This window comes from Arvicanthis niloticus, chromosome X, assembly GCF_011762505.2.
Source record: "Arvicanthis niloticus isolate mArvNil1 chromosome X, mArvNil1.pat.X, whole genome shotgun sequence".
Classification (NCBI taxonomy): Eukaryota; Metazoa; Chordata; class Mammalia; order Rodentia; family Muridae; genus Arvicanthis; species Arvicanthis niloticus.
The window spans coordinates 100,060,183-100,085,501 of NC_047679.1; the positions used below are offsets into that span (position 1 = coordinate 100,060,183).

The 25,319-nt window shown below is 40.0% G+C and overlaps 1 protein-coding gene across 1 annotated transcript in view; it reads left to right on the top strand.

Moving 5' to 3' along the window:
* LOC143435448 (uncharacterized) overlaps positions 1-15,861 on the top strand; it is a 127,898-nt gene extending 112,037 nt beyond the window's left edge. Inside the window, exons 2-4 of the mRNA XM_076918180.1 lie at positions 11,374-11,752; positions 12,675-12,822; positions 15,320-15,861. Of these exons, the coding sequence (XP_076774295.1) occupies positions 11,386-11,752; positions 12,675-12,793 (486 nt within the window). The 5' untranslated portion in view covers positions 11,374-11,385 and the 3' untranslated portion in view covers positions 12,794-12,822; positions 15,320-15,861. The remainder of the gene's footprint in view (positions 1-11,373; positions 11,753-12,674; positions 12,823-15,319) is intronic.
* Positions 15,862-25,319: the final 9,458 nt, after the last annotated feature.

Consider the following 25,319-nt stretch of genomic DNA (forward strand, 5'->3'; position numbering starts at 1 on the left):
ATTGGGCACACTGCACCTTTCCCAAGTCTGTATTTTGTTGTTTGTCATAATCACCTAGAATTCCTTGTCCAATCATTTCTACCAGTGAAAATCTTGACTACCTTAGCTATCCTATATCTTATGATATCTTGACTATCCCAGCTCAAGGAAAATTATTTCCATGAAGAGTTTCCTAGTTCAAGAAGCTCTGAGATGGGGGAAGATAAATGACTGAAGCTCAGGCAGGCATAGACAGGGGAAACTAGGACAGATTTTATGGGATACATTGGGAAGAATAGCACTGAGTTGCTCCCTTTAATGAATATATTCTATATTTGGAAACATTATCTGATGTTAAACATTACTGAGAGTTTATGATTATGAATCAAAACCATCATTTAAACAAGGCTACTACTATTTTAAGCAACACTAGAAGTTTAAAACATTTTCTAGAGCATCATAGTTGAAAAAAATGAATTACTCGTGACTTGATTCACTCACAATTATGTTTTGATTATATCCACCCTTCCAATTAGCCAGTTGATTCCAGTTACCTACTCACCACCATCACAGTCTCTTTCTTCTTTAATGTCCCTTCAACTTTTCAAATCTTTTTTTTCCTAGATTCTACAGGAGAGGAAATGTGTGATAGCTGACTTCTAAGTTTTGTTTAATTAATGTGTTAATCTCCAGTTACATTCATTTCCCTGCACTTTAATTTACCAATTGGTGGGAATCTAGGATGACTCAGTAACTTGGCTGTTGTGACCAGTGCTGGGATAAGCACAGGTGTACTGGCTGTTGTTTTGGAAATGAAATATCCTCCACAGGCCCATATACTGCAGACTGGGTTACTAGCTTGTGGCACTATTTTGGTTAGGAGGTAAGGCTGACTTAGTTGGAGGCCGTAGGTCACTAAAAGCAAGTTCAGTTCTTGAGGTATCTTGTGTATACCCTCTTCCTTCTTGCCTTCTTTTCCTAATTTTTGGCTGTCATGATGATAGCTGCACTACCTTGCCAGCTCTCCTCCACCCCCCACCCCCACCCCCAGCCATGATAAACTGAAACCTCTTTAGAATGAGGCAAGATGATCTATCATTTCTTAATTTGTAGATAACAATGAGTCAAGAATTACAGTTTTTTAGACATCTGGAAAAATGAAAATGGGTTATATAGCAAATAACAGAGTGACTATTTCTACACCTTGAGATTAAAGGTAATATTTTTTTTAATTCAGGTTCTGTCATTTACTGGTTATATGGTGTTATGAACACTATCCACACTTCCAGAGTAACCAGGCTCAGTTTCCAGCACTCACATGGCAGCTTGCAACCATCTGCCATGCAAAACCCTCATACACATAAAATAAAAATAAAAATGCAAGAAAATAGAACATTAAAATCCTGTTTTTCTTTCCTTGTTTGCAAAGATAGATGTGTAAATGCTTCTCAGCTTAGGAGGGAATATCCCTTCCAGTCAAAAGTAAATAAAACAAAGAAAACGAAATAAAACAAACAAACAAACAAAAAACCTGTAAGAAATTGAGAGTAATTGAAAGTGCATCAAATGGCCTTAACATACATGGTGCATGGTGCATAGTTTGTGTGGTTTATCATGTTGATCTCATGCATGCCTGAGAGCTGTGGCTCACCGCCAGGGCTCAGCATGGAGAAAGCACAATATTGCACCTCAGTAGCCCAGGAAACATCAAAATTCAGAATATAAAGTTTTCTAAATATGCATCGGATTTGCACCATTATAAGGCTGAGAAACTGAAGTGAAGCCATAGCAAACTGAAGACTGTCTGTAATAGTCTCAATATCATAGGGTTGTTGGGGTTAGAAAAATATCAAAGTTTAAACAGGCACAAAAATCAAAGGAATTCACTGTTAGACGTCCTCGCGCAGCTTACAACAGACCACTCCAGACCAAACGGTTCCAAGGAGGGGGGAAATTTATTCAGGAGATAGGGCAAAGGTTGGGGGGGGGAAGAAGATGGAAGAAGATGGAAGAAGAGAGAGGAAGAAGAGCAGTAGAGGCCAGCCATGATCACATGGAGAGAAAGGAAGAGAATGGGAAGGGGGAGGGGAGAGAGAAGCTAGAGGCAAGAGAGCAAGAGATTAAGAGAGAGAGGAGGGGGCAAGCAGCCCCTTTTATAGTGGATCAGGCCTACCTGGCTGTTGCCAGGTAACTGTGGGGAGGAGCATACCTGGCTGTTGCCAGGTAACTGTGGGGAGGAGCATACCTGGCTGTTGCCAGGTAACTGTGGGGAGGAGTATACCAGGCTGTTGCCCAGGTAATTGTGCAGGTGTGCAGGTGGAGTTTGGAAAGAATACTAACATTCACTGTACAGCTTTACCCTTGAATTTCTGTATTTTGCCATGTCCATGCCTAATTTCCTCTCAATGAGTGCAATATTCAAACCAAACAGAAACAAGAGCACATCTCAGTTAAGAAGTCACACCAAGTTCATCCCAAATTGACAATTTAGAGCTTTTAAAAATTACTTGTTAGGATGAAAAAATAAAACCAAACCAAACCAAACCAAACCAAACAAACAAACAAAACAAAAAACCCAACTACAACAGCAACAACAAAAACCAAAATTCCATCCAATCTGTTATTTCCTTTCCAAATATTTATAGTGGAATCTTATAGGTGGTTCTTTAAACTTTGCAATGCCTTTATTTGTAAATTATCAGAAAATGTAACAGACTTCCTTATGGAATTTTCAAATGCACTATGATTGAGTTTATTCTCCCCATCTGCTGCTCCTCACCCATCTCATTGCACCCCACCCCACGTGTATCTCCAGTATTGGCCTTTCATGTCACATATATTCTGTTATACCCTCTGCACTTGTACTACTTAAACTCATTTTTCTCTGTCACGTGGTCCTTTTTTATAGTTTCATATCCTATACTCATATTAGCTATCCCATTAACATAAACATATAAAAGTAGTGTAGGATCCTCATGTATGTGAGAATATGAAGTATTTGTCTTTCTGAACTACTGTAATGTCCCTTAATATTTTTCAGATCTACCCATTTTCCTTCAACTGCGGCAATGCCATTTTCCTTTGTAGCTCACCAGTGTTCCATAATGTGTCAGATTTTTATTATCCATGCATCAGTTGATGGGCATCTAGGTTGTTTCTACTTTCTGGCTATTGTGAATAGAGCAACAATGAACATGGCTGACCAAGGATATCTGTAGTATGCAACAGAGTTCTTTGGGTTTATATCCTTAATTTGTAGATAATATGGCATTTTCAAATATATGGCAGTTCCATTTTTAAGATTTTAAGAAACTCCCATACTGACTTTTGTAGTGGCTGTCTAACAGTTCACATGCCCCCCAACACTAAGGCTTTCTTCTTCCTCACATACTTGCCAGAACCTTTATTTATTTATTTTTTGATGACTGACATTCTGACAAAGGTGAGAAGAAATCTCAGAGTAGTTTTTGTGTGCATGTCCCTAATGGCTATGATGAACACTTTTAAATATAGCTATTTGTTCATTTGTATTTCTTCATTTGAAAACTTCTCAGTTTATTGGCCCATTTATTAATAGACAGTTTTGATATTCTATTGGGGCTTAATTTTTATAGCTATTCATATATTCTATATATTTTCATATTATTTAAAGTATAGCTGACAAAAATATTATCCTGTTACAGTGTCAGGTGTCTGTTTCCTTTGATGTGCAGCAGCTTTTTAGTTTCATGTAATTACATGAATTAATTTTTGCAGATATTTCCTGTGCTACTGGGGTTGTATTTTAAAAAATTTTCATCTATACCTATATTCTAAAATGTTTTCCTCTATTTTTCTCTCTATATGTTTCATTACTTCAAGTTCCTTTAAAATACATGTGTGTGTGCTTGTTCATGAATGTAGGTATGCTTACACATGTACATGCATGAGTGTGAAGGCCAAAGACAACCTTGAGTGTTGTAGTTTTAATATCCCTCATAGGCTTTTATATTTAAGTACAGTTGTTGGAACTGTTTGGGAAGGATTGGGAGGTGTTGCCTTATTGAAGGAGGAATGTCACTGGGGTTGGGCTTTGAGGTTTCAAAAACCCACACCATTCTTATCCCTAATCATTTCTCTCATCCCTCCTCCCCACCCCCATCTTGTATTTATGGATTAGATATAAGTTCTCAGTAACTGCCTCAGCATCATCATGCTTGCTCTCATGCTGTCTACCATGATTACAGACTCAATTACCCTCTGAAACCATGAGCCCCTAAATTAAGTGTTGTTCTGTGAGTTATCTTGTTCATAGAACTTTGTCATGACAATAGAAAGGTAATCAGGTATTATACTGAGGAATAACCTCTACTTCCTTTGAGATAAAGTCTGTCATTGGCCTTGAGTTCTCTAATTAATCTGGCTAGCCAGCAGGCTCCAGGGATCTCCGTCTTCATATACTCAGGACTGGGATTTAGGTACATTCAACGTGATGCCTGACATTTTGATTTGTTTGCAGGAAAGGTCTTCATGTTTGTTAGAACAGCACTTCTCTCTAGAGCCTATGTTTTAAATTAAGACCTTTGATACATGTTGAATTGATTTTTGTGCATGACTAGAGAGATGGATCTAAGTTCATTCTTTTGCTGGTAGATACATAATTTTGCCCAAATTATTTGTTGAATAGTAATTTTTTTCTAGTGTATAGTTTAGACACATTTGTCAAACATTAGGTGTCCATAGATCTGTCAGTTTGTTTCTGGATCTATTCTGCTGTATTGCTTTGCACATCTGTTTTTGTGCTGGTACCTAGACATCTTTATCACTATCAGTCTGTAATGTAGTTTTTGATCAAGTTTTGGGATATCTTTAGTAGTGTTCTTTATCCTTAATATTGCTTTGGGTATCTGTAGTATTTTGTGTTTTCTTTTTCTTTCTTTCTTTTTTTGGGGGGGAGGGAGGAAATGGTATATTTGCTTTCATATCCACATTGCTGTTCATTATTGAAGGAAGTCAGGACAGGAACTCTAACAGGACAGAAACCTGGAGGCAGGAGCTGATGGAGTGTCGCTAAAGGGGTGCTGCTTACTGGCTACATCACCATGGATTGCTCCATCAATCTCTAATTAAGAAAATGCCTTACAGCTGGATCTTATGGAGGCCTGTTCTCTCTCTCTCTCTCTCTCTCTCTCTCTCTCTCTCTCTCTCTCTTTGTTTGTTTTTCGAGACAGGGTTTCTCTGTGTAGCCCTGGAACTCACTCTGTAGACCAGGCTGGCCTCGAACTTAGAAATCTGGAGGCCTGTTCTCAATTGAGGTTCCTTTATCTCAGATTAACTGTAGCTTGTATCAGACTGACATAAGACTAGCCAGCGCAGGCTCTGTGGGGAAACAGGAAATATGGCCATTTCCAGACACTAGCATCTTGATCTTAGACTTCCCAGCTTTCAGAACCATAAAGGAATGATCTTCTGTTCACTGTAAAATCACTCAGTCTTGGGCATTCTGTGATAGCATAGAAATGAATTAAAGTAGCTGGCAGATGAGGTGCTACGGCTAGAGTTAGCTAAGTTCTAACCTGGAAGATTTCCTCACTTCTTTACAGCACACACACACACACCAGAGAGAGAGAGAGAGAGAGAGAGAGAGAGAGAGAGAGAGAGAGAGAGAGAGAGAGAGAGAGAGAATCTATTGAAACAGCAAATGGCAGATGGCTATTGGCTAGAATTCTAGTTCCCATGTCCTAAGTGCTGTACCTCCTCTGATGCTCTCAGAGCATGAAGAGATGAGTAAGAAAACAACATCACCAGAACCAGGGGAAGCAATGAGAGTGCTTAACACAGGTATAGAAAGTTCTGACAAGGTATAAAGAATAAAAAGCACTTGAAAAGAGAGAGTCTCCTATAGCTCAGAATAGCCTTGAAGTCTTCATACAGCAGAGAAGGGCTTGGACCTGAGGGACCCCTGTTTCTAGCTCCTAAGTGTTGCACTACAGAAGTGCCTCACTGTGTGGTGCTAGGGATGGAATCTGGGCCATGTCCATGCTAGGCAAGCACTCTACCAGTGAGCCCCACCCCCAGGTCTAAAAGCCAAATGCTACTCACCACAGCACACTGTCCACTGCGGGTCTGACATTCTTCACCATCCCCATGCTGTGGTGCCTGTCCACCTCTGTCACTATCTAGCAGTATGACATCACTGTATTTTGTGTTTTCATATAATTCTTTCTTTAGTGTCTAAAATAATTTATTGCAAAAGGATTTTACCTCCTCGATCATACTTATTCTTAGATACTTTTGGAGCTATTGTGACTGGGATGTGTTTCTTAACTTTCCTCTGAGGAATTTTGGTGATGGTATAGATAAAAGTACTGAATTTATATGCTAATTTTGGACCTTGCCCCTTTTCTGTAAATATTTGTTTATTAAAGGTAAACATTTTCTGTTAGAGACTGGGGTTTTAAAGTATAAACTTAAGACATCTCCAGCTAGGTATAGTTGGACTTCTCCTTTCTCGTTTTCATCTTTGTTATATCTTTCTTACTGCTTTAGCTAAGTCTCCAAACACTATCCTATGGAAGAGTGGAAACAGTGTGCACCTTTGTCTGATTTTATTCTACAAACTGTTTAATTGCCTCCTTGATTTCTTTAATGATTTACAGTTCGTTGAAAAGTATATGATGCTCCAGGGATTTGTGTAGTTTCTGAGAATTCTTGATGCCACTTTCTAGTTTTAGTCTCCAGTGGTCTGATAGGATGCAGAGAATTATTTCTATTTGCCTTTGCACGTTTGGGTTTGCTTTTGGCCTATAATGTTATTAAATACAAAGAAGGTTTCATATGCTACTGAGAAGGCTGTGTATTTCATATCTGAAGTTTCTTTGTTGATTTTTTAGTTTTTGAAAGTCCTGTGTGGATGTGAAGGAAGACATTGAAACTCTCCACTATCATTTTGTCAAGTTCTGTGTGGATTTTTGTACCTTTTAATATTTACTTTATGAAATAAGGAGCCCTAATATGCCATGGAGTAATACTAAAATATTTATTTTTTGATGAATTTTATCTTTCTTAATACTTACTGAAAATTTTTATCTCTTGATAAGTGTTATCTGAAGTCTAATTCATTAGTTATGAATACCACTATGCTATTATATTGTTTCTGCTGCTTTTTATTTTTGACATCCTGATTTTGATAGAGCTTGGTATATCAAAAATATTCTTCTCTGGTCATGTTCATTTGGTATTCTAAATGCTGACCATGTTTCGGTGTCTATTTTTTCCTCTAGATTTGAACTTCAGCTATAATTTTATTAAATAGGTTGAATCTAAAGCGTCTTAAAAATCATTAAGTATGTCTGTCTGTCTGTCTGTCTGTCTGTCTGTCTGTCTCACTCTCTGTATTTTCTTGACCCTCTCATCTATTCCTTAGTTGTTTTGTTCTACTTGGTCTTATTTGCCTTCTGCCGTTTTTTTATCTTTGGAGACAGGGTTTCTCTGAGTAGCACTGGCTGTCCTGGAACTCACTTCATAGGCCAGACTGGCCTGAAACTCAGAAATTCGCCTGCCTCTGATTCTTGAGTGCTGGAATTAAAGGCATGCGCCATCACACCCAGCTCTGTGGTATTTATTTATTTATTTATTTATTTATTTATTTAACTGGTTGATGTTTTCATTTCCAAAATATGTGCTTGGTACTTTTCAGCGTCTCAGTTTCCTTACTGAATTGTTCCTCTATGTATTTAAAAATTTTCCTCCAAGTTGCTTATTATTTCATCCTCTTTGGTAAATTTCTTGTCTAGGTCCAGAGTGTATTTATTCATGTTCATGTCTACATCTTGAATTGACTTCTGTATCTGTTTATTTGAATGCTGTATGGAATTGTTGGTCCCATTTAAGGCAGGAATCTAACATGCTTATCTTGCATCTCAGCTATCTCCTTATCTTTCTTTTCTAGTACTGAGAAGTTGCCACCTTGAAGAGGTGTCATAGTAGAATGCTGTCTCTTGGCTTTTTTTGTTTTTGTTTGTTGTGTTATGTGCATCTGTTGGAATGCATATGTCCTCTGAATTTTAATTTTTTTTGAGGAGAAGCCAGCTGCAGTAACAACTGTTATAGTTTGGCAACTGTCTTAGTGCTAGCTACAGGAGGAAAAAAAAAACTTCTTCACTTAACTATGTATTCCCGGTTGAGTTCAGGGACAGTAGCAGCATGGTGCTTTGGTTGGGGAAGACATAGTTCATAGTCTTTTTTAAAAAGAGCTGAAGATCTCAACATTTAAGTTCGTGAAGTGAGGAGGGAATGTGAAAGGGGGGGAGAACATGTAAAGTAAGGATGGGAGGAAAGTATAGAGTTAGATTATGAAAATAGCAGAGAAAATATTTAATATTATATTTAGAGAAAGGTAAGATCAGATATAAACCTTTTCCCAACAGACTGTTCTGAAGGTAGAAAATCTACTTTTCTGGGCAAAGGTTTTAATGAAGCATTTAAAGGCCCATCCTACACTCTCCAATGCTTTAGATATTTTATCCTGGACAAATATATATACAACCACCCCCCACACACCTCTGCCACTTTCATACTGCTTTCTTTATCTGCAGCCACCTGCTACCTCTGTCTATTGCCAGCTGAGCTTCTAATTTTGTTTCCAGCTTTCCTACACATCAAGGTATCTCCCTTCCAGATCCTTCCCACCTCAGCTGATCTTTGTCTTGAGCTCCCATAGCACACTGTTGTCCTCTCTCTTAGTGTGTGATATGACTTAATGTCATCCAAATGTCTGTCTTGCTCTCCAGAGCATGGGCTAGATAGAACAAGCCATGAATCTTAAGTATGTTTGAATTCCTATCCTCTAATACAATTCCAGACATAAGGTGATTAGTGTACGCTCAGTGAATGAGTGGATGACTAGCGCATGGAGAATTTATCTTACAGCTTCAAGTGGCGAGAGCTGAACTCTTCTCTATGTGGGAACATGCTTGTATGGGCTTGGAATTTTTATTTTTTGTACCATGCTGACTCCTGTAAAGTGAATATTAGTGGAACTGTTGAGAGTTGTGAAGCAATAATGATTGAACAGAGACAGAAAGGAGAATTAAAAATTAGATCACTGATGATATATTTAAGCACTGCTCTGTGGGTATTTAGTAAAAAAAAAAAATGAGGCAAGTATGTATGTAGCCTTATTGGAAGAGCCAGTGTATTATTAGATACCTTCCTTATCCAAGGATTTCCCTATCACATTCCCTACTTTCTGTCCCAGGTCAATGCCGTATTCTTCAATTATCCCCAAGTATTAGGCTTTTATGAGACTTTGAGTACATTACAACAAAGTCTATGCACAGAAAACAGCTTTTCTCTGCAATTGTTCTCTATTAGGATGTGTTATCCCTCTTTGGAGTGCAAGTCTTCCATCCTTTATGAATACAGTCATGAGAAAAGAGTATGTATTTTTGTGATGTCTCCTGACTCATTGTCTGAGGTAAAGACAGATATGTTTTTCTTGTGATTATTTTCCATCCAATGCCTACAAGGACTATACTTGCAGTTGAATAAATTGGGTTGGTTATTCAATTCAGTAAGGGAGAATCAACTTTAAAAAGTCAAATCAAAGCAGATGGCAAATATCTTAAATATCATTTCATTTTATCAACTCATCTTCTTGAAGTAACTGGGCATAAACTCCACTGTAGAAGTAGCATATAATTCTGCATGTCTGTAAAAAAAATGATTTTTTGAGACAGAGTTTCTCTGTGTAGCCCTGGCTGTCCTGGAACTTACTCTGTAGACCAGACTTAGAAATCTACCTGCCACTGCCTCCCAAGTGCTGTGATTAAAGGCATGCACCACCACTGCCTGGCTAAAAAATGATTTCTTAAGATTCAAATTATGGAGTCCACTGAAGTTATGTAAAATTTCCTCAAACTTTCTTTCAAGAATTCAAGGATAAAGAAATTTTCCTACTGGTACAATAATACATAGGTATAGCATTTCACAATATAATGTGTTTTTCTTCATTATTATTTTCTAAGAACAAGCTTTATTTCATTCAGTCTCTGTAGACATAGACTGAATGTGGCAGGACTTGCTAAAAACTTTCCAGTTCTTTGTCATTCAGCTCTTTAGCACTGAGGTCTCACTGTTCTCTCTCAACTGTGCCCTTCTGTTCAAAGTGGCTTTAAGTATGTTACATTATAAGAATCTAACTCTCTCCTTGGGAACATTTTGCTTCTGCTGAGATTTGAGCCACACAGTATTTTTATGACTATTCCTGCTTGCAGAAGCCATCGGTATGTGGCAGTTGGTTGATGAATTCTTCACTGTGTCTAGCCTACCTTGAACCACTATGCTTTTGCCTGTAAATATAAGTAAATGGCAGGATGGTTATGAAGTTAAAGGGTACAGCTAATGATAACCAAGGTCTGGAAGGAAAGGTAGCTGATTCTGAGTCATAGTAGAACCCAATGGCCTTGTAATTTATTGCTTGCTAAATGTGTCAGTCTTGACTTTGGAGGAAAGGAGAACATACCGCTTGTAGATATGATGACTCTGGCTGGTGTAAACACATGGTCTTGGTAATGTAGGTTTGGCTAGAAGGTCTTTGTTGAATCTTCATGATCTTATCCCATCACCTGCCACACAGAACCCTTAAAGGGTTCTTCTGAGGCAAAGCCCAAGTTGGTTTTTCTTTGGGCCTTTGTTTTTCCTATGGAGATACCACTCTTAACCTGCCATTGTTTTACTTGTCTGGGTTTTCCCTTCTCCTTATGCCTGAGTGCTGACCTGCTCTCTATAGCAGCTCACTGTCCACAGTCTTAGCAGTGGTGGGTATTGTTAGTCATAGTCCTGGTTGTCAAATCCCGATTGCAGCTCTGTTGAAGAATTTATTTGATTCTTCTACATGAGATACCATGTAGATGCCACAAAATGATCCCACAGATATTATGTCTATCTCATGGGGCAAAGACAAGCCCCAAGGGGGTCAAAATGGTCAGGTGACTCTAGCATGAACTTGGGTAAGTGAGTGGACAAAGTTACTGTAGGGAGAAGGTGTGGGTTAGGTTGAGAGTCTACCTTAAATAGGGCAGTTTATGGCTTATAGTTGTTCAAGGAAACATCTGTGGCCAGAGAAGCCAGTACTATCTGTTCGAGAACACAGAGGCCAAGTAATAACTCAAGGAGGGGGTAGGTCCCAATCTTAGTCTTTGCCAGAGACCGTGAGGGCAGTTATACTGAGGAAGACTGGTTAAATGGACCCCTCAGAGAACGAGGACGGTTGAGATCTGGCAGTAACAGACAGGACCTGATTCACTAACATGTAATTTCTCTATGTTTGGTTTCTTTTCATGCTTCTGGATCTGCTCCACTATCTTCTGTATTGCATCTGGACAACTACTACATTCTGATTTAACCCAACAGTGATCTCTGATCATGAGACCCCGCTTCTATACACCTAATGGCGCAGGCCGGTTTCACCAGAGGCGAAGAATGAGGGCTGTTTCCCAGAATAGCAATGCCCATGGCCTCTGCCTTTATCTGATCCTGTGCTTTGGCCTGGGCCTGGGCTTGGGCTTGGGCTTGGGCCTGGGTTTAAACCCTGGTTTTGGTTTAAGCCTTGGTCTGGGTCTGGGTACCGGCTTGAGCATCAAATTAGGCCGGAACCCTGACATGCCCCAGATGACCTCAATGGATTCAGTGCACCAGGAGTCAGCTGACAATGTTGCTGTTGTGGATGATTCTGTGGGATCGATCATGGAAAAGATAGATGAGAACGTTGGGCAGATCTCAGATGTAAAAGGTAAGTAATCTAAGGGGAGTCCCCTCCCCCACCCAGCATGAAGTGGAAGGCAGCTGTAGGAGGTGGGAAGTAGGAAATGAGTTCACAAGATGGTACACAGAGGTGGGGACTGTAGGTTTTCATAGGCAGCTTCTGTAGAGGTGCTGGATATTGGCCATATCCAGTGTTGATCTTAGTTGGGGAATTGGTGGTGGAATCTCCTCCAGCATAAGGCTGCATGTGCTGGAGTAAGAGCCTAGTTCAGTAAACACCTTTGCAGTTTTGAGGGAACATCTGTTACTCTCTACCAACCCATGTTTAATAAGACGGCAGAGATTCTCAGTGCAACTCATGAGCCCACACATAATGTCAGTGGGAAGCTGGTGTGCAGCAGGAAGTTTGGCAGAAAAAGGAAAGGAAAGCTCAAGGAAAATCAAGACTGCTATACTTCATTTTGGTTTATGACTTTTGAAAAAAAAAAAAAAGATGTGCAAAGGTATTTAGAAAGTCAGTTCGCCAAACGATGAACTGGTTTGAGAGCATTTGGTAAAAAGAGAAGAAGCAGCAGTTTGAGGAAACAGTCATCTTCACTGTAGAATTTGTCTGAGGCAAACAATTATCCTCCCTGGAAAGCTCTGCCCAAGTCTAAAGGTTACCACTAGCTCCAATGATATCGATTCCGTCTTCCTCAAAGAAGTTTGTCAGTAGTATTGACTGGGAGACACATAGGGAACCACTGTGCAACATCACTATGGAAATGATCATGCAGGAGAAATGTGAAAGGCAGAGTAGGTAATATCAACAGCAGGAAGGTGCTCGGCTGTTCTTTTCTTAGTTCTATCCTATTGGTTCTCCTGAGGGTAGAATACAGGTGCTAGCTTTGAATTAGGTTATTTTGTCCATGACTGACTCTTCCCAATGTTTGTCTTATTCTTCACTCTAGCAATCAGTAAACATAAGTATGACAGTTGGGAGGATTTACATGATATTGTTGGAGATGAGACAGTGAAAAAAGGAGCCGAAGAAGGTGGGAAAGACAATCATCAGACCAAAGCAACCTGAGAAAATCCAGCAGGACAGCCACAGCCCAGGTATCTGCATTTTGTTTTGTGTATTATTCAGTCTTCCTGCATTTGCTTATTACTTGGAGCTTCAAGTACTCACTAAATTCAAGCAAATTTAAAAAAAAATCTTGACGTTTAGAATGAAATTCAATTTAATCTAGATTGTTTCCAGAATATTAATGTGCAGGGTAAAACAAGCCACACTGTGTTCCAATACATTGGTTCTTCCAAGGTTTTTTTTTTTTCTAATCTTAGGCTACTAAAAATGGTAAATGCTGTAGACCCAGCACCTTTATCAGACATACACTAAGACCTATTTTAGAAAACAGTTGTAGGAAGCAGCAGCATAAGTGGCTGGGACAGTCACTAGTGGGGCCTGTGGTACCAGGTCCCAGCTTGCAGACTCAAATATTAACCACTAGAAACAGTGGCTCTAATGAGTACTGTCAAATAGTAAAAATGTTGGAATTTTAAGTAGAACCACATTTAGGTAATAAGGATGTCTTTAGTTGTAGATGCTTTTATTTTATGTTAGCCAAACAATAGAGTAATAGTAAATTTTAAATTAACCTTTTTAGATCTAGCCTGCTTAATAGTGGCTTTTATTTTGTTATTTTCAAACACATGCATCCTCCTACTTTTCTCATATTCATGTACTCCAGTCACTCTTGCTGGTCACCTTCCTACTCAAAAGAGTTGTATTTGTATTTTGAGGGACCTCCACACTGTTCATAGTGGTGGCACTAATTTTCATCCCCAGCAGTGGGGTTGTAAGGCTTCTTTGTTCTCAAAATTCTCCCCAGCATCTATTCCTTTGAGGATAGCCATTGGCACTGGGGGGTGGGGGGAGAGATGGAGTCTCAGTGATTTCATAATCGTTTTGATTTGCACTTTCCTGTTGACTTAGGATATAAGGATGTAAGATTTCTTACAAGAAATCTTCCAGTTCATTTGCCAACTCATTGGTTGGTTTGTGTTGTGTTATTTGCATATCACAGTACTCGATCTAGTCATTTACATATTCTAAATATGAATCACATTTCAGGTGGGATTTCACGCAAAGATTTCTCCCATTCTGTGGGTTATTTTCTCTTCTGTTGCTTCCTTTATGATGCAGAAGTCTTTTAATTTTGTGCAAACCCAGTTTTTTTCAGTTATTGGTATTATTTCCTAAACGATGTGAGTCTGTTTTGGAGTGTCCTTGCCTATCCTTATATCTTGGAGGGTTTTCCTCTTGCAATTTAAAACTTTCAGCCCTGCCTCTATGGCTTTTGATATGTTTGAAATTAAATTCCATCCAGGGCGTGTAAGAAGGATCTGTCTTCATTCATCTATATGTGGATATCCAGTTTTGCAGCATGAATTTTTGAAGAGGCTCTCTTTTCCACAATGACTATTTTGGGTAGCCTTATTAAAAATCACAAGGCTGTAGTTGTTCGAGATTTTTACTTTTTCTTCCACGTGTTTGTTTCTGTGCTAGTAGCATTCTGGTTTTGTTATTATGTCTTTGTAGTATAACTTGAATTCTGGTGTTGTGATACTTCCAGTGATAGGCTTTCTGCTTAGGATTATTGTAGCTCTTTTGCACTTCCATGTGAACCTGTGAATTTTAGGATTTTTTTTTTTTTTTTTTTTTTTAGTTTTATGAAGAACATCATTGGAGTTGTGGGGATTACATTGAGTCTACAGATCAGTTAACATAACATGGTCTCAATTATGCTGATCTGTGAAAATGGAACAGCCTTCTATTGTGTAGTGTTTGGTTACGTCTCTTCAGGTTTTTGTAGTTTTAATTATAGGTCATTCACCTTCTTGGTCAGGCTTATTTGTAGTTTTGTTATCTTGTTTGAGGCTCTTATGAATGGAATTGCTTTCTGAATTTCTCAGCAAGTTTGTTGCTAAATGATTTGACCATATTGACTTTGTATTTTGATACTTTTCTGAATGTATATATTCAGAAATTCAGGAGTAACAGAATTCTGGTACAGTGATTATATTTAAATCGTCAAACAAGCCCTAAGGTATATCTTGGTTTTAAGCATATTTAGAGAATCAGCATTTTGCTATTTGTTTTTTTTTCTCCATTTTCACAGCAATAGATTTCATGACAGCCTCCTTTTCACATTGCAGATACTGCAACCAAGAATTTCAGGTTTTTTTTTAATGCCAGAATTATCTCTCAAGTAAATATATAACACAGTGTGTGCATGCATGGACACACATACATACATACACACACATGCATGCATACATGCTCACTTGCATAGAGAGCTTTCTAGTGTTTACCACAAGGAAGCCAAGTTGCTGTGATCACAGGATCAAAATCTACAAAGACATCATAAAGATATTCAATCACACAAGTTACAAGTTCTAAGAGGAAATCGTGTTTTCTCTCGGTTCAGATTTACTACACAATTGCACAGCACACATGTCTACATGTACATTTTCTTACTGCCTTACGTTTAGAAAGTCACTGATCCTGATTAATGTATAATTGCTCTTTTTTTCTCATTTGATCATTCAGCTAGGAGGAATGAAAACAAGAAGGAGAATGAAGAAAGAGTCTATGGTTCACTGTCTTTTAAGTTTTCATTTCTCGGAAGGCCATGGAAATTTTAATGTTGACATCATTCCAAAGTTCATCACACCCAAAGTGGTATCCAAAGACAACGGCCCTTTCTTTTCTTTGTTACAAATACATTTGACCCTGTTTGGCAATGTTAAAAATAATTTTAATTAATATAGAGATTTTATTTAAATAATCATGATACAAATCTTTCAGCAATTTAGCAAATTTTTCCTCAATGAAATGTAAACCTATTTTAAATCATTTTGTCATTACTCAAAATCCATAGAAATGCTACATTTAAAATATGTTTTCTTATGAGAAAGATGTGAAAGGCCTTGCTAACTGTGGTATTTACTGTATTAGTCACTAACCACCTATAGCCCTTATCCATTTCAAATATGACTGGTCTGATTTCACATGTTCTGTAGTTGTGAAAAATACTGTAGACATGCTAAATAGTAATAAATATAGAGAATAAAGATACAGCATTACAATGTTGTCAGTTTCCTTTTATTTCTTAGGACTGCTGCTGAAAGTTATATTTCCACATGTAAATCATATTAGATGCCTATTGTACAGTGTTATACTAGTGAATAATTTTAAAGGAAATTTTATGAGTAGCCCAGGCTTATCTGGGGGCCACACAGTTCTGCTGAGACCAACAGTATCTTTGACTTAGCTCTTTATTATTATTAACTATTTTATTTATTTACATCTCAAGTGTTACCAACCCTCCCAGTCCTGCCTCAAAGAGTTCTTCCGCCCATCCCTCCTCCCCTTCACCTCTGAGAGGGTGTCTACCTCCACTATCCCACCACCCTGGGGCTTCAAGTCTCCACAGGATTAGGTGCATCATCTCCCACTGAGGCCAGACAAGGCTCTGCTACATATATTCTAGGGGCTTCAGACTAGCCCATGTATGCACTTTGGTTGGTGGCTCAGTCTCTAGGAGCTCCTAGGGCTCCAGGTTAGTTGACACTGTTGGTCTTCCTATGGTGTTGCCACCCCTTTCAGTTCCTTCAATCCTTTGACAAACTCTTCCACAGGTGTTCCCAAAGTCTGTCCAATTCTGCATCTGTCTCAGTCAGCTGCTGGTAGAGCCTCTCAGAGGACAGTCATGCTCAGCTCCTGTCTGCAAGCACAACGTAGCATCAGTAATAGTGTCAGAGATTGATGCCTGCCCATGGGATGGATCCCAAGTTGGGCCAGTCACTAGTCGGCCATTCTTTCAGTCTCTGAATTTCTTTTAGACAGGAGCAATTTTGGGATGAAAGTTTTGTAGGTGGTTGGTATCCCCATCCCTCCACTGGGGGTTTTTGTCTGACTACTGGAGGTGGTCTCTTCAGGTTCCATATCCCCTACTTAGTTGGGCATTTCAGCTAAGGTCACCTACAACTGAGTCCTGGGAACCTCATTCATCCTAGGTCTTTGGGACTTTCTAGAGGTTCTCCCACCCCCATGCCTGGTAGCAGCACATTTATATTCATTTTCTTGGCCTTGGGGGTCTCTCTCCTGTCTCCCCCATACCTGAACTTACCCTCCTTTTCCCCTCTCCCTTCTTTCTCCCACCCAATCCCTTCCCCCTCTGCCTCCCATGATTATTTTGTTTCCCCTTTAAGTGGGATTCAAGCATCCTCACTTGGGCCTGCCTTATTGTTTAACTTCTTGGGTCTTAAAGGCACTTCTTGGTGGGATTTCTTGGCCTATGGTCAAGACCTACTGAATCAGCCCCTCTGGGACTGTGGGCCAGTTTCCTGTGTTTTAAACAACTCCCCAGAGGATTTTGGATTTTGTGCACATTAAGTCTTGAGACTCACTTGTTTAGAGTCACAGGAGAACCATCTGAAACCCACCTAAAGTAGAACCAGGTTTACTTCACTGGCCTGAAACTATTACAAGTAGATTGACTGGGATGGCAAGGGTCAGAAGGGGCAGTAGTCACAGCAGGACCAAGATTGGCCATGGCTGTGGAAAACTACATGTTTCCCGAAGGCTAGAGATGTGACATTACATATATTAAATCTAATGAAACGAACTACTTCTGCAGAATGACTGTGGGTATATTTAGAGATAGAGACAAAAATGCATCCCTAGAAATGTAACCTAGTGAAGATATATATATATATATTTATAAAATTAAGTGATGAATATATAGATGCATATAGTAGTACTTTCTATAGTTTCAAAAACACTACCAAGGAAGAAAAAGTTCTTCCTGAAGTATGGGCAATTCTTAGAAGACTCCAGGTATCCTTAAATCTAACATTTGTCATGAAGATTTATTTGTCATGGAAGAATATATACCATAGAATAACACAATTGTATTGTTTGAAATAAGCGAGGGTCTTAAACTGAACTATTGTTCTGAACCCAGTTACATGCCTCCTGACCAAATTAAATAACTATCTTATACCCCTTTTCCTTCCTCACTGTGTGTCATGGCTTGTTTCTTGAGCATAGTAGCTCCATGATTCTCAAATTGATTGGTTTCGCAATAGTGACTGGTCTCAACTGGTTTGGATTTAGCTATATCTCTTCCACCACATGTCTCCTAATCCCCATACACTAATACAGAATAATATGTAACCTTGATATTAGGACCTACACAGAGACTAGCAGTTTGTCCAAGCCCACTGCTAGAGGTCTATTTCTGTGCAATACAACCTCTTAAGCATGTTTTGAGGGATGAAGTGAGAAAGTGGTAATGTACTGTGGGTAGTTGTGACTGGAAACTCTGAGGGTTTCTTGAGGAGGGAAGTTAGGTGTGGTGGCTGTGGTTACAGTGGCTCATTAAAGGCCTTCTCTATGGTTCCTCATGGCATGACCCCAATGACACGAGAAAGTCTGTGGGTTCCAAAATGGCTTTATTGACATGACGGATGATGACTGAATCTGGATGTGCACCCCCCCACCCCGCTGTGAAACTCAGGGCAGACCTGAGTTAAATAGGGAGGGAGAAATAGAGAAGAATGTTTAATTGGTTCCACCCTCCGGCCTTCAGGCATTTCATTAGTATCTTATTAGTATCTCATTAGTATCTCTCTAGGGCCTGAGGCCTCTTCCTCATGTCTGATGGCCATAGACCTCTCTGTGAAAGGGGCTGTGGAGGGCTGAAGCTAAATGAAAAGAACCAGGGCCCAGGAGCAGAGCTGAACTCCTGCTGTCTAATAAAGGTCCAGGGTTCCAGGCTTATGCTCAACCAAGCACCCAGCTGCTTCTCACAGCCCACTGCCACACAACTTGTGGGGAGCTAACAGAAGGCGGCTATCATCCTTGCAGCCATCTTGAGCCATATACCCTGACAAGAGACTTGTTTACAACAGCCTACAACAGCTGAGCACACTCTGATAACATCTTGTTTTAGATACCCAGGATTTTTCCTTGGGTGTGTGAGACTTAAAGGTGTAACTTAAAGGTGTGACTTAGAAGTGAGACATATAAAAGGCAAGAGGCAGACAGAAGAAATTATGAGGCACTTAGCACTTGGAGAAAGAACTTGGAATTGGGAAAGAGACTAGCAACTGGAACTAGGATTAGGACATGAGACTTGGTACTAGGAACTAGGGACTTGGAGAGAAGAAAGAGAGACTGAAGAATAAACGGGATTGAGTCATACTCTGTCTGGTCTCTAATTCTTCACATCTGTCCTCACTCTCTTTTTTGCTGAACCCCGACCTGAGGACCGGAGCAGCTTGGGGCAGTGCGGGCTCTAACAGTTTAGCTCCCAAGGCTATTGGCAGTGCAGGTTCCAACATTGACAGAGGATCCATGACATTTTGGCCCCCAAACATGTGGCAGTGCGGCTCTCAACAACAACTTCCCCTTTTTCTTTTATAAAGGAGAGGTGTCATCAGAATAAGTGTCTCTTATGTTGGGAACAGTATGATACTGAACCAAGACCTGATTGGTATTATCTATTGCTTTAGAAACTGAATGAGGTAGGGTGCTAAGAGAAGCAAGGCTCCAATGTCTTCTATGGGGCCAAGGAGGGGAAGAATCTAAGCCATAGGGTAAGGGGAACTGGGGGTAAGGGTTAGGAAGCCAAGGGATCATTGAAACAATTAAACACAGTTGGTAAAGTTAGAGGGTAATAATATTTGATTAATCTAGATAGACATTATGTTTTCCTTACATGTAACTTTTAGCGATTTGACTTTGACAAGAGAGTTTATCTGTAGCTGGGAGGTATGGATCTGTTTTCTGTAGGACTCAGCATGTGTCTCTTGGTTTCAGCTTGTATCTCTGGAGTCTTCAGCATGCATCTCTGGGTCTCAGTGTGCATCTCTGGGGTCTTCAGTCAGACAAGGTGGCTGGAAGAAGGTAGCTTGGTGTCCCAGGCAGGTTCCAGGAGGTGATATTGTTTCTGTTGGACTTGTGGGAGTACCTATAGAATAATCACAGCAAGGAAGCAGCACCCCATCAGGGGGGAGTCTGTAAAGGGAATGTAGCAAGCATTAGGCTACTTGGGAGCAAGCACGTCATGGTCTGATGTTGAGATCCTAGAAAAGCAAAGGTGTTTGAGGAAATTTAGTCTTAGAAGGCACCTTTGAGTCTGTTTTGGATGGCAGAGGAAGAAAACATCATGTTAATTATGTATCTGGGATAGGTAGCAACAGTTTGTCTGTAGAAGGAAACTAGTTGTTAATTAAGAGCTGAAAATGGTGATCAGCATGTTCATTTAACCTGTGGAAGTAGATTAGATTACTTGTGAACCTTAAAGAAATCTTAAAAAGTTGAAAAAAATGTTGGACATATATCATGAGTGTTAGCGAGAAAAGGAAACATTTAAACATAAACAAGAAAAATTTCAGTTGAGAAGCATGAACATTGTTGCTTTAGGTGTTCCTGTTAGGGAGAAAAGGAAACTTTTAAAATTTTTGGTTGAAAAACATGAACATTGTTGCAGGTCTTCCTGTTGGAGAGAAGAAGCATTAATGGTGGGTTAAGAAGCAGTGGGGGAGGGCCTTGCTCTGCCATGTGGTGTCTGTGCTCTAGCAGAGTAGTCAGGGTATTCCACCTTTTTTTCCCCTTAGGAATCTTAAATATAGAGAAGAAAGGCCAACCTTGGAAAAAAGCTCAAAGCAAGAAACATAAGGGCTTGTTAGAGCATCAGAAGCAGTGAGATTCTGTGTAAAAGACTGAGTCATAGGAGACACATGGGAGCTGGGTTGGAGCGGCAGCTCCTGGGAGAAGCTGGCAGGTGGCAACCAGGCCCAACCTGGCATTTTTACCACAAGGAAGAAACTGTGAGGAACACAACAAAGAAGGGAGCAAACAGGGTTTGCTTCAGGTGAGCCTGCTGAACTAGGTAGTTGTAGCCTGCTATAAATGACAGAAAAGGAGGGGAAGCCTACTCTAGCATAGGCAGCTGTGAGAGAGAGGCAAGTCTGGTCTTGTGAACCAGGCTGGATTTACTCACTGTCCCATGGAGAGGCTTTATCGGCGGGTGCCAGCGGGGGTGCTCTTGGATCTGGCTTTGCACTGTCCTCTACCACCTGTAGGGAAGGATGTAGGCCAGCGTATGGGTACGTGTGGGTGTGAGTCTCTGCTGCATTGTGGGTCTGCATGTTTGTCATGGCTCAGCCAGCTGGAACTGCGGCTCAGCATGCCAGAATCAGAAGCATGAGATCTTTGACTGAGTTGGTTCCGCACCATACCAGCTGGTGCTATGGGCCCGTCTGGCGGGGGAAGTTCTCAGTCTGACATTCCGTGGGGTGCAGAGCTCTTGGGTGGGGACCCCCGGGCTAGAAGGCTTACAGGGATTGACTGGTCTCAGACTCCTGGGCTCCCAGGTGCCACTGAAAGCTGTGGAAGAGTTGAGACTGGGGGCGTGCAGGCTAGATCGGCCTGCAGCTGAGAGAGGTGAGAGGGAGAGCTCTGGCAGTGCCCCACAGAGTGAGTGTCACTCACTTGGCAGGGTTGGCTAGCTTGGTTGAATGGGCAGGGAATGATTAGCTCATGCATGGGCACAGACAGGGCTTCTTGAATCTTGTTGGGCTGTTGTGTTCTGGTTCCACGGGGGTGTAGAGCTCTTGGATTAGGGCTCCCCGGGCCCAGAGGTGGCCAGGGACTGACTGGTCTCTAGCCCTTGGGCTCTCAGACTCCACTAAGAGGCCACAAAAGACCGAGACTAGGGGCATGTGGGCACATGATTGGCTGGCCCACAGCCAAGAGAAATGAGGGGGAGAGAGAAGAAAGAGGCCCTGGCAGCACCCCACGGGAGAGACTCAGTTACTGTACTTGCTTAGCAGACATGGTGGCCCAGCTAGCTTGCTTGAAGACAGCTGTCTCCTTGGCTGGAATGCAGAGAAGTCCTCTTCCACAGCAGCACGATAGTTGAGACCTTTTCCACGCTTATCCACAGTATCAGTTTTTGTAGTTGTGTCACTGTGTCTGTCCCATGTTGGTTACGCCAGCTGTGGGTAGTGTGGCTAGGAACTCTGAAAGCTCCTCCAGGGGGAAGTTAGGCATGGCAGCTGTGGCTACAGCTGTTCATTAAAGGCCTTCTCTACAGTTCCTCATGGCATGGCCCCAATGACACAAGAAAGTCTGTGGGCTTCCAAAAGGGCTTTATTGACGTGATGGATGATGGCTGAATCTAGATGTGCACCCCCCATGAAACTCAGGCCAGACCTGAGTTAAATAGGGAGGGAGAAAGGGGGGAGGGTCTAGAGAAGAATGCTGAATTGGCTCCACCCTCTCATGCACCTGTTTGAATGTGTACAGTACAGAGGTCGAATGGGATGTTTCTCCCTTTGTTATTCTTTACTTTAAATTTTGAGACAGTATCTCACTGAACTTTTTGTGCATTTCTTTAGATAGATTAGTTGGCCAGTGAACTCTTCAGATGTGCTTGGTTCTGTTTCACCAGCATAGGGGTTATAGATGTGCACTTTGATGTAAATGCAGAAGATATAGACTCAAATAACTTCAGAATCTCAAAAGCCATTGCTACATTGCTATATACCATACTATTACTGATCTTTTATAAAAATATTTAATAACAATTTATATACTTATTAATATAAATCATTCACATATATATTTTGAGGGTTTAAAGAATACTCTGTGGATATTAGAAAGCAGTATCACATTTTTCCTTTTGGCACTGCATGGAAATTTGATAGTCATAATGTTAAAAATTTACAGACTTAATTTTTTTCATTTATACAGGGATAGCACACTAAATGGAATGTGTACAGCCCTATCTACATTAGTTTAGTCATAAAATGTATTCTGTCAAGAGAAGTACATCTTCCCAACAATATGGAAAAAGAAAACTCAAGCTACATATCAATTTATATAGTCATTATTTATGTATAATATAGTGAGGTTAAAGGTGATTTCTTTTGTTGTTTAATTTTTAAAAGGATGTTTCACTTTTTTGTGTGTCTTTATGTGTATTAGTCAGGATTCTCAAAAGGAACAGAAATGAGAGAATGAATATATCATATGCTTATGAGTGCATGCCATAGGTATTGGTACCTACAGGGTCCAGAAAACAGCATCAGATCTTCAGTAGTTGGAGTTAGAGTCAATTGTGAACTACCCTATGTGAGTTCAAGTTTTCTGAAACAGTAGAAACACTGTTTTAACTGCTGAGCTATCTCTCCAATACCTGTATTGTTGTTTCTTAAAACAGAGTATCATTCTACAGCCAACGCTATTCCTTCAGCCTTCTAAATGCTGGGATTTACAAGCATGAGCTTTAAGAGTAATTTTTATTTTCTTATACCAGACTCGGTATCTTACTAATCCTGAAATTTTTAGAAAGGTAACTAAATCTGTTTGCTTTCCATTTCTATGTTTCAAAAGACAAATTTTGCAGAAGTTCTTTATTTAGAATGGGTTTATGTCCTACTCAACCTACAACAAACTGAAAATTATGTCAAGTTTGTGTTTTAAAAACCTAACATAATGGATGCCATAGATTAGCCATTCAGTGAAGTTTAGAGTATCTCTTGCTTTGCTACCATGATCACATGACTAACTGGTAGTTGTGGTTCACTCTTATCCCTCAGAATGGAGAAAATCAGCTACTGCACCTCACCAGCCCAGAAGAAAGCCAAATTTCAGAATTGAAAGAATGATTTATTCTGAATATGTATCACTTTTGAACCACCATAAATTTAAAAACTCTAAATCAAGCCATACTCTGCTGGGGACATTACAAAGTCCTTCATCCTCTGGGAAGCTTGTGCTAGGAGTAGCTTACCAATTGTGCTGCTTCTTAACTCACTTGACTGAATCAATCAATATGTTACAGACTGATAACAAAAATGTTTACCTTATAATTGTCCGTCTGCCAAAGACTAACAGTATTGTGGCTGTAGTTTAAGTTTAAATTTATTACTCATTGCTTTAAGAAAGTATGCACACTATGTTCTTGTCTTAGAATAAACAGTTCCAGAACATAAGGGTAATTCTGATTGGCAGTTCAGTAATCTTACTTACAGAGAAAAGATTATAATACAGTCATATCTGACAAAAAAGTATAGACACTTTAGCCAAAAGATGAAGAAGTTTAGGGCTTCATGACCTCATTTTAAAATTCCATTAAGTAGAATTACAAAGGCTTTACTTAGTGTTCATTCCTCATGGATACAGAGTGTTATTATTGTAGGTATGGCATGGAGTACTTTTGTCTTCAACTTTTGGAGAATGAGATGGTCTAGCTGTGTGTGTGCCAGCCTAGTTCTACATGTCAGGAGCTGCTTTTCCTTATTGCTCTGTTCTCCTAATCACTCTAAGTTTGCTATCACCAAAATAGTGGTACATACAGAACCATTTCTGAGAGGGTCTGGCCCAAGCTGCTGCATGCAGTTGTTTAGAAAGTTTTGACTGATTCAGGAGCCAGGCTGAAAGGCTGGTCTCTAGTACTAGACATTGAATTCATAGTGACTTACTTCTCTTGTTAAATAAGTTTGGGTTATCAAGGAGTCTGTCAATGTTATATGTACAAGAATCAGGGACAATTCTACTTCAGATTAAAGGTGAAAACATACCAGTACTAATACTGGCTCTTCATTAAGTAGTATAGCTTTGACCAAGCCATAAACTTACTCCAGGCTTTAGTTTCTCAAATAAAATGGGCTTAGACTGGATATCTAGTTGTTGCATATAGTTTTAAATTACTTCCTTTATCTCTGGGAGATAAACCCCACTCAGCTTTCCTTGAATCCTCAGACAAAAAGCACACACACAGTTTGTTCCTTTTCAACTTGCCTTAGGACACAATTGCTGGGTGTTATTATCTCCTGCCTGGAAAATCATGCCCTTAATAATATTCTATCTCCACTCCTCCCACCTGCCGTAAACTTCAGTGGCTAGTCTCACCTAGACCTTGTCAAACATACCTAGCCACCTGCCTGTAGTAGTGGCCACAGGCTCCAGCCCCCCCCCAACCCCCGGAAGACCTTACATGGTTACTGCATTCCTCTCCCTCCAAAGCATGACAAAAACTTCCTGTTCTCCTTCCTTGCTTCTGCTTTTTTCCTTCCCCTTCCCCTTCCTTGCATCTGCCTTTTTTCTCCTGGGACCCCAAAGTCCAGCCTGTACTTTCTGCCCAGTAATTGGCTCCTGGCTTTCTTTACTGACAGATCAAGAACCAATTGGGGAACAGGACCTTAGCATCAGAACCACCCCTTCACCGTTCAGTCCTGAAATTTGAGCACAATATGAACATCTACTTTTATAGAAAGTGCTAAAGAGAACATGGCTACACATCAACATACAGGGGAACTATGATCTAACAAATGGTGCTATACATAGGTGAACTGTTTAAAATAAAAATCAGCTGAAACTTTACTGTCTTGCTATAGATTAAGGAATTAAGTGTAAAAATACTTAGAGGTCACCCTCAAATAAAATATTATATAGACTTTTACTGGATGGATAAGAAATATTTAAAGACTACAGAAAGATAAATACCAAGAATTCAAGCAACCCAATCAAC